This window comes from Petaurus breviceps, unplaced genomic scaffold (assembly GCF_028583685.1).
Source record: "Petaurus breviceps papuanus isolate PSGF00001 unplaced genomic scaffold, PetGlider_PUasm1.0 91133, whole genome shotgun sequence".
Classification (NCBI taxonomy): domain Eukaryota; kingdom Metazoa; phylum Chordata; class Mammalia; order Diprotodontia; family Petauridae; genus Petaurus; species Petaurus breviceps.
The window spans coordinates 97,458,622-97,467,395 of NW_027187419.1; the positions used below are offsets into that span (position 1 = coordinate 97,458,622).

At 38.4% G+C, this 8,774-nt stretch overlaps 1 protein-coding gene across 2 annotated transcripts in view; it reads right to left on the bottom strand.

The window, feature by feature from the left end:
• Positions 1-314: 314 nt before the first annotated feature.
• LRP2 (LDL receptor related protein 2) overlaps positions 315-8,774 on the bottom strand; it is a 264,762-nt gene continuing 256,302 nt past the window's right edge. For both annotated transcript variants that reach the window (XM_069080640.1, XM_069080638.1), the window contains exons 78-79: positions 3,542-3,613; positions 315-1,952 (exon numbers count right to left, since the gene is read on the bottom strand). In XM_069080640.1, coding sequence (XP_068936741.1) covers positions 1,791-1,952; positions 3,542-3,613 — 234 coding nt within the window. In that variant the 3' untranslated portion in view covers positions 315-1,790. The remainder of the gene's footprint in view (positions 1,953-3,541; positions 3,614-8,774) is intronic.

An 8,774-nucleotide genomic window follows, 5' to 3' on the forward strand; every position in this document is an offset into this window, starting at 1 on the left:
TCCCCCACTTTGGGAACCTATGGCTAGTACATACTAGGCATTTAGTGCTTAATGACTCAACTTAACTAGACTTATGTTCCCCATTTCCTACACTAGAATATTCCAGGACTACATGTTGCTAAATGAAATGAGTCCTGTCCTAGAAATATTGTGGATTTTCAAAAAAAAAAAAAAAGAATCTTACATTTCAACCAAGAAGGTGCAGCCTACAGTATTTTTCTGGTGCTATTTATAAAAACCAAGTTCCTTGGAATCTCTACAGAGCACAAAAGAATAAGCCCATAAGTAAGACACCAAAAGGTATGAAGTATAAGTCTGATAAAATAACACATTTATTAGATTTATTCAGCAGCATCATTTCCCAGTTGCTTTTCCAATCAAAATACATTTCATTATAATTACAACAAGAGTTCTAAACATGGGGAACAAATACGAAAACTCAGGGATAGGATAATCAGTGGAAGATGTTTCATACATTACACATTTATTTGCAGTTTAGAGACGTGGTGAGCTAGGGGGAGGTGACAAGAAATGTTAAATTGTACATTCTTTCAATGACCCTAGACTTCTATTAGATTGTTCCTGTTATGCCAACTAGTTTATATTATAACAGAAAAACTAAACTATCCAGTACATTCTAGTCCAGATACATAGATTCAATCAGAGGACCTATAATGACTATTACTAAAAACTATTTCCCTTTCCACTTCAGGAAATAAATAGTCAATGACAATGAAATTTGCACAAACCCCCCAAACCAAAGTTTGAGTTCTGATTTGCTAGGACTTTTTGTAAGGTACTTGATGAAAAGGCAGATAATTAAGCATTTTCTAGCTATAGCATTTCAGTCCCCTGGAAAGACTGCTTGAGGTGCTAGTCAAGTGAGTGACCTGTTCTATGTATCCTCAGAATAAAAAATATATATATCATTAGATGAAGTAAAAAGTATCACATAGCATGACACCAGTATCTAATGATACAGAATCTTCTTATAGACACTTGTAAATAGAAATGTTTAATTGGCACTTCAGGGGAGAGCCCACAGAGATGGGGATAGCACATATATTCTACTTTGACGATATAAAAATGTACAATGGCTGTTTAAGTGTAAGTTTTTGAAGTAAAATATGCTAAATTATTTTCCTATCTTCTGCATAAACTGAAGGGTCTATAGTCATCCTTTACATATTTGTGTGTGTGTGTGTGTGTGTGTGTGTGTGTGTGTGTGTGTGTGCAGAGTCCTCTTTTAATATGAAAGAATTTGGACTTTATCAGTGCACAGTAATTCGGTGCTGCTGTATACAAACTGACATTATGGAGTAGTCCATTTTCCATTTCCTGAATAAATGTGGAGATAAGAACATGGTACCCTTTCTCTACAATGGACAAGGCCTTTAAATTACCTTGATTTTTATCCCTCCATTGAAATAATTTACCTCTAGAGATGCTATAACCAATTCAGCAGACATTTTTATTAGCAATATCAATGACATGATAATCTCTCCAAAATTTACAAATATACAAATATATTTATAACATCACTTTCAGACAGCATCAGTGCAAAGATATACATATAGTACATTGTGATAATTCTTCATAAAAATATGAGTTGGTATAAGTAAAAAAAAACACAAGGCATAGTTTCAACAGACATCTCCAACTATAGGCAAGATATTATATATATGTATATATTTTATAAAGTACTGAATGTTAACCTTTTTCCATCTGTTTGTAAAAAATATATGTGCAAAAGTATATTTCTAATGATTCCCTAAAATCAATGGCACTAATTATACCTCAGAGTCCTCTTTAACAAGGTTAGCGGTATCTTTAAATGTATCTTCAGTTGCTATATAAGCTGGAGTTTGGTCTTTTCTTTGTATGATGTCAGCAGGAAGTGAGGGAGATGGGGATGGCACAGCAGCTGTAACTTCCTGTTGCTCCTTCTCCATCTACAAGAATAATTTAAGAATCATTGGCCTTAGTGGGGCTAGGTGGCGCAGTGAGTAGAGTACCAGCCCGGGAATCAAGAGGACCTGAGTTCAGACATTTAACATTTACTAGCCGTGTGACTTTGGGCAAGTCATTTAACCCCAATTGCCCTGCCTTCCCCCCTCCAAAAGAATTATTGACCTTGATTCATCTCCAACTTCCTCTCAGGCATCTCAAACTGGATCTTCAACAATGATCTTAAACTCAGCATGTCTAAAACTGAACTCATTATCTTTCCCCCTAAACCTTCCCCCCTAACTCCTACCTTTCCTGTTCTTGTAGAGGGCAACATCATCCTCCCAGTCCCTTAGGCTCACAACCTAGACATCTTCCTTTACTCCTCACTATCTCTTACCCCCAATACTCTGTTGCTAAGACCTGTTGATCTTCCTGTTGCAACATCTTTGAAATACACACTCTCCTCTCCTTTGACATGGCCACCATTCTGGTGCAGGCTCTCATCCCCTCATGCCTGGATAACTGCAATAGCCTGGTGGGTCTGCCTGCCTCAAGTCTCTCTGAACTCTAATTTGTCCTCCATTCAACCACCAGAGTGATTTTCCTAAAGCGCAGGTCCAACCACATTAAACCTCTAGTCAATGAACTCCACTGGTATCTTATTGCCCCCAGGACCAGGCATTCAAAGCCCTTCATAACTTAACCTTCTCCTGCCTTTTCTGTCTTCTTATATCTCACTTACTGACACACACTCTTCAGTGACATCAGCCTTCTTGTTCTTTCATGAACAAGACACTCCATCTATTGGCTTTGAAATTTTTTTTTCCTGTCCCTCATGCCTGGAGTGCTCTCCCTCATGTACTGTCTTCATATAAGTCCTGAATTAAACTCCATCTTATACAGGAAGCATTTTCCAACCCTTCTTAACCCTAGTGCCTTTCTTCTTCTAATTATTTCTTATTTCTCCTTCTTGTTGTTATTTGTTGTTTGTCTTTCATTTTTGAACAGGAACAAAGACAAAAAAAAAAAAAAAGACCAAAGACATGTCCTGACCTGTGAGTGAATTGGAAGCTTGTTTCTACATTTAAGATGGCCCCATGCCAGGCACCCCCTATAGTCCCCCCCACACACTACTTTCCAGCTTCCTTTTGTGTGTTATCTTCCTATATTAGATTGTGAACACCTTGAGGGCAGGGACTATCTTTCGCCTCTTTTTGTATCCTCAGCTCTTAAGCATAGTGCCTGGAACATAGTAGATGGTTAATAAATACCTATTGACTTACTAATTTCCCATGTGTAACTGGAAGGACAAATGCATATGTGGGAAGGAAAGAAATCTGGATGAGTAAAGTTAAATTTTGGTATTGATTTTAAAAGGAAGAGGAGGAGGAAGAACAAGACTATAGACAGACAGACAGACAGACAGACAGACAGACAGACAGACAGATAGATAAATAGATAGATAGATAGATAGATAGATAGATAGATAGATAGATAGATAGATAGATAGATAGATAGATAGATAGATCTGATTTGGCAAAGTAATTTGAGCCTAAAGGAAAAAAAATCCCTAATTAAGGAAATATTTTACCTCTGCATAGATTGGATTTTCAAAGTTGGTACTTTGCTTCAATTTTCGTTTGAAGAAATTCCATTTTGACTCCTAGAGGAAGAGAGAAGGGTTGGAAGGGGGAAAAAAAGGCAATTTTCAATAATGATATTTTAGTTTTTCTACTTGATCTCCTCTGAAAGACAAAGGAATCTGGGACCATGTTCTTCGGCTGGTCCTGTGAATGCTTTAGCACTGTTTCTGGTCTCCAAATAGTAACTGAAACAACCCAATTTTATGCTCTTTTTATTCTTTTCACTGAATAGTTTTCAAAGCTCCATCCACCTTCAATTTTTCAGTGCATCTACCTCTCACTTTGATTAATGGGTCATTATACCAGTGTCCAAATAAAACATGCAAGCCAGTGGACAAGCGCTGGATCCAGAATCAAAGTATCCACCACATGCAAATCCTGACAGACATAGCTGCTTTTGACCTGATTCCCCTTGGGAAATTATTTATTCTCTCCAGGACTCAGTTTCCTTATCTGAATGATGGAGTATAGTCAACAGTGAGCTGGACTTGAAACCAGGAAGACTTTGGTTCAAGTCTCACCTCAGAAACATACTGGCTGAGTGACCCTGGACAAATCACAACACCTCAGTACTTCAGGTAACTGTCTGTCAACTTGTACTGGTAAAGGCAATTTCCCCACTGGGGCAGTTAGGTGACACAGTGGATAGAGAGCAAAGCCTGGATTCAGGAAGACTTGACTTCAATTCTGACCTTAGACATTCACCAGATGTGTGACCCTGGGCAAGTCACTTCACCTACATCTCCCTCAGTTTCCCCATATGTAAAATGGGTAAAACAAGAGCCCCTATCTCCTACAGTTGTTGTGAGGATACAACGAGATAATATTTATAAAGCATTTAGCGTAGTACCTGGCACATGGGTATTATTGTTCATCTGGGAGTTGCCAATAACAATTAAAGAACAAGTCCAAGCCCCAAGCCCCTGAGCTCTCCTGTAGCTCCAAATCTCTGATCCAGGTTGTACATGAAAGTAAGGGGAAGAAGTTGGATTATGACATCATTTCCTGCAATGACTTCCTGTTCCTTAGATGATTTTCCACATAACCTCTTATCATAGCATAATTACTTCCCAAGCAGTGTTTAAAAGTCCTGGAAGCCCAGAGACTAATGACAAACGATAAAGAGACCCTTAACCAACTCACCTGGAAGTCACTGTGTCAGGGCTGGTGATGTGGTAGATCATGTCCCAATACCACAGTTCAGGTGATTTGTACCCTATCTCTCAATGCCTTTGCTCACAGTTCTTCTTGCTGCCTTTTGCATCTTATCAGAAAGCATGGAAGTAGGGTCAGCCTACTCCAGATGGCATCTATACTACATGTTTTGTGCTTTTTAAGGACAAGCGATGGAGTGATGGTAGCTTTGTGTTCCTCAGAAATCTACCAAGTAGCCTAGAAATTTCATAATTTACCTGGTTTGTGGTGTGGAGGCCACCCAAAGTGCAATGGAATCAAGAGAGATCTGTGAAAGAATTCCCTCTACCAAGCAAATCCCAACATGTGTGTGACTTAGTGGATAAGTCCTAGGAGTTGTGTGAGGTACATGTTAAATGACTCCCCAGGGTTGAAAGCTAGTGTCAGTCAGAATTTGAACCCATGTCTGTTGGGTTCAAAATATTCTGAAGAGACCATAATTTTACCAGCCTATGTAAGGGGTCCAAGAAACACAAAAATGGTTAAAAATGCTTGTTGTAGGGGAAGGATTCTTCCTAACTCTAAACCAGTGTTTTCCCCCCTACACCATCTCACCTTTCCATAGTATTTTATAGTTGACAAAGCATTCCCTTTACAACTCTGAGAGATAAGTATCATTATCCTCATTTCACAGCTGAAAAAACTGTGGAATAATCTGTTCCATAATCTAGTGGGTCTTTGATCTTCTTCAGTATGATCAGGCTAGGGACTCAGTTCTTTTTGAAGGAAGACAAAAAACTTCCTGAATCATATGTGTCTGTGTGGACTAGCCAGCCTGGCTTTGTAATAAAACCTTGTATAAGGGCTTGCCTGAGTTCAAAATCAAAAGGTTCCTAACAAAAGAAGTAGAGCTTGTAACTTTTTGCTTTTATCTCCTAGGGAAATCAAATGCATTTTTAATGAAAGCCTAGAAAAATAATATCTTGGAAGCACTGAGATTTCATGTTCCTAACCTGGATTCTTTTGAGCATATTTTCGGGTGAAAGAAAACCTGCTGAGAGTCCCCAGTACTTTAATGTCACCCTGGAGTGACCCTTAGCAACTAAAGTGCAGCCTCCTTTGAAACAGTCACACAATCACAGGTATAGCCAACATTGGAACAAATATCTAAGCCCCTGGGCATCCAGGGGCAACAGGTTCACTCAACCACAGAAGGTAGAGATGAGCATCTGGTCCCATTAAGTATCACATTGAATCATCAGTTAATAATTCATGAGAACAGATTGAAAGCTGAGGAGATGACTAAAGAGGACTAAAAAACCTGCAGAGTCAATTCTTCTTCTAGACTTCCCTCAAACTGTTTGTGGTGATGGAGAGTTAAATAGGTTTCATCCTGAGCCAATCAGTCACTGCAGCGTCCCCAGCCACTTTTTCCTACTCAGTCACTCTAAGCCATAGCATCTCTTTTATCTAGTGAAAATGATGATACAAGAACTCTGTTTGATGAGCATGAGACTATGGTACTTAAAGCACACAGAGGGAAATAAAGAGCAGCTTGTGAAAGCAAATTTGTTATTGCCCAGAGCTCTGTCAGGGCTGGAAGACTGCATTTGTGAAATTCAGGCACTAGGTGCCTGGGTCTGGAAGGAGATATGTTTAATATTCAAGGAAAAAAATCAGCATTTTGAAAAATATGACTGAAAAATTATCTTTCAAGCCAAGGTTCTATTTTCTTTGACAGAAGACAAACAATAAGCAATCCAGAGATGGTCATTAGGTCAGGGATACCTTCAAATGTTATCTTCAGCTAGACTTACTATACTAATACCAGTTTGCTTACATCAACTGAGTGCCCAACCTTGACTGAACCTAAACTCTATGGTCACAATAAAATGACATTTTATTTTTCAATTTAATTTGTAAAATTTTACGTTCATTTTAAAAATTTTCAGTTCCAAATTCTCTCTCTTCCTCTAGCTCCTCCCCTACCCAATGAAAAGAAAAACAGTATGCTATCTATTATGCACACAAAGTCATACAAAACATATAATTGGCCATTTTTGGAGGGGGAAGGCAGGGCAATTGGGGTTAAGTGACTTGCCCAAGGTCACATGGCTAGTGTTAAGTGTCTGAGGCTGGATTTGAACTCGGGTCCTCCTGACTCCAGGGCCAGTGCTCTATTCACTGTGCCTCTTAGTCAACCCATAAATGGATATTTTAAAGGATATGAGAAGGATAGGTAGGCTCCTTTCTTCCTTTATAAGGGAGAAATCAGGGTTCATGGGATGTGGGAAGGGAAGGAGTCAAGGAGAAGAAAAATCTGGCTGACAATTCTCAATCCTTCCAAGGCACATAATGACCCCCAGGACTCAATGGGTACAATATTTTTATCAATATAGAACTTACATTTAGAGGTAGAAGGAACATTAGAAGTCATCTGGTCTACCCCCCCCCCCAACCCTGCCATTTATAGATGAGAAAACCAAGGTGTAGAAGGCTTATGTGACACATAACCCAAAATCGAGCATGCTTTCAATTGCTATCAAACTGAGCCAGATGAAACTCTATTAAACTACCTGCTGTTTGCATTGGAAAACTTTGTATTCTTTACTAAATGGAAAACAGATGTTTTCTTAGGCTTATATAATTTTTCATGCTTTAGCTTTATGATTCCTTGTTCTATTCAAGCATGAACAATTTACCGAAAGATCTGGGGCAGAGGTTCTTATTTCAGGGGGTCTGCGAACTTGGATAGGAAAAAAAATTACATTTTTGTTTTCGCTCCTCACTCCAAGAAGTATACAGAGTCACCAGACAATGAAAGGGGTCCATGACATACAAAAGAGGTCAAAAATCACTGTTCTAGAAAAAGTACCAGGATGAAAAATCCCTACCTAGGCTCTTAGAGCAAATTTTTACCACACCTACCCAAAGCCCCAGATGTACTGGTCACTGGGGAGAAGGTATGAATTCTCAATAAATTCTTGATTGATATCTTAATTTGTTACCATTTATTCCCAACCTTCCCTGGTCAAAAAGAATGACTGAATATCAATTGCAGGTATGAATCACAAGCAGCCCATTCATTATACATTAGTATTTAGAATTCTCTGTTTAAGTATAGACTGGACTTCTGAGGACAGTTAAAGGTGAGGGCTATGTTCCATGAAATTCTAATTAATTTGGAAACTATTCTTCTTAAAGATAGCCTTTCTCTCATGTTGTCACCCTGACAGCTAAGGACAGATGGAATGCTCTATCTAGTTCCCAAACTCCCATCCATAGGAGGCTGGAGTTAAGAGTTTTCATGAATACTCTTGTTTCTGAACTCCCTACCTGGCAAAATCTAAGCCTACTGAATTTTAGCCTGATATCTAAGAAATTTCTTCTGAAGTTCAAGAACTAGTTTTTGAAGCTGACAATGAGTAGTAAGAAACAGAACTAACAATTAAACCCAGGACTTCTGAATACAAATTTAGCACTCTGATTTCATCATGTATAGCCTAATGTTCAATTTTTTTTAAAAATCCAATGATTATTCATAAAATATTTTGTAGCACATGTGACTATGTATATCTTATTGTTATTACATTATGATTATTATACTGTACTGTGAATCTACTTCTCACTTTTTTTTCTTGGTGCAATCTGTAAAAGTTCATTTTTAAGTTCTATGTTTGGATTAAAAATAAATAAACAACCAGACGTGATGGTACTTGGCTGTAATTCCTGCTACTTGGGAGACTAAAACTGGCAGTTCTCTTGAGTTTAGCAATTCTGAGCAACAGTGGGCTAAACCAATCAAGTGTCCTTGCTAAGAAGACTGGCATTAATATGGTGAGCAAGGTGCCACCAGGTTGCTTGAAGAGGGATAAACCAGGCAGTCCAAGACAGAAAGAAAGCAGGTCAACCTTGCTATGCTGATCAGTGGTGGGTTCAGACCCATGAGTAGTCCTTGAACTTTTAGCTTTGGTGCCATGTAGATGATAGATAGATGATAGATAGATAGATAGATAGATAGATAGATAGATAGATAGATAGATAGAT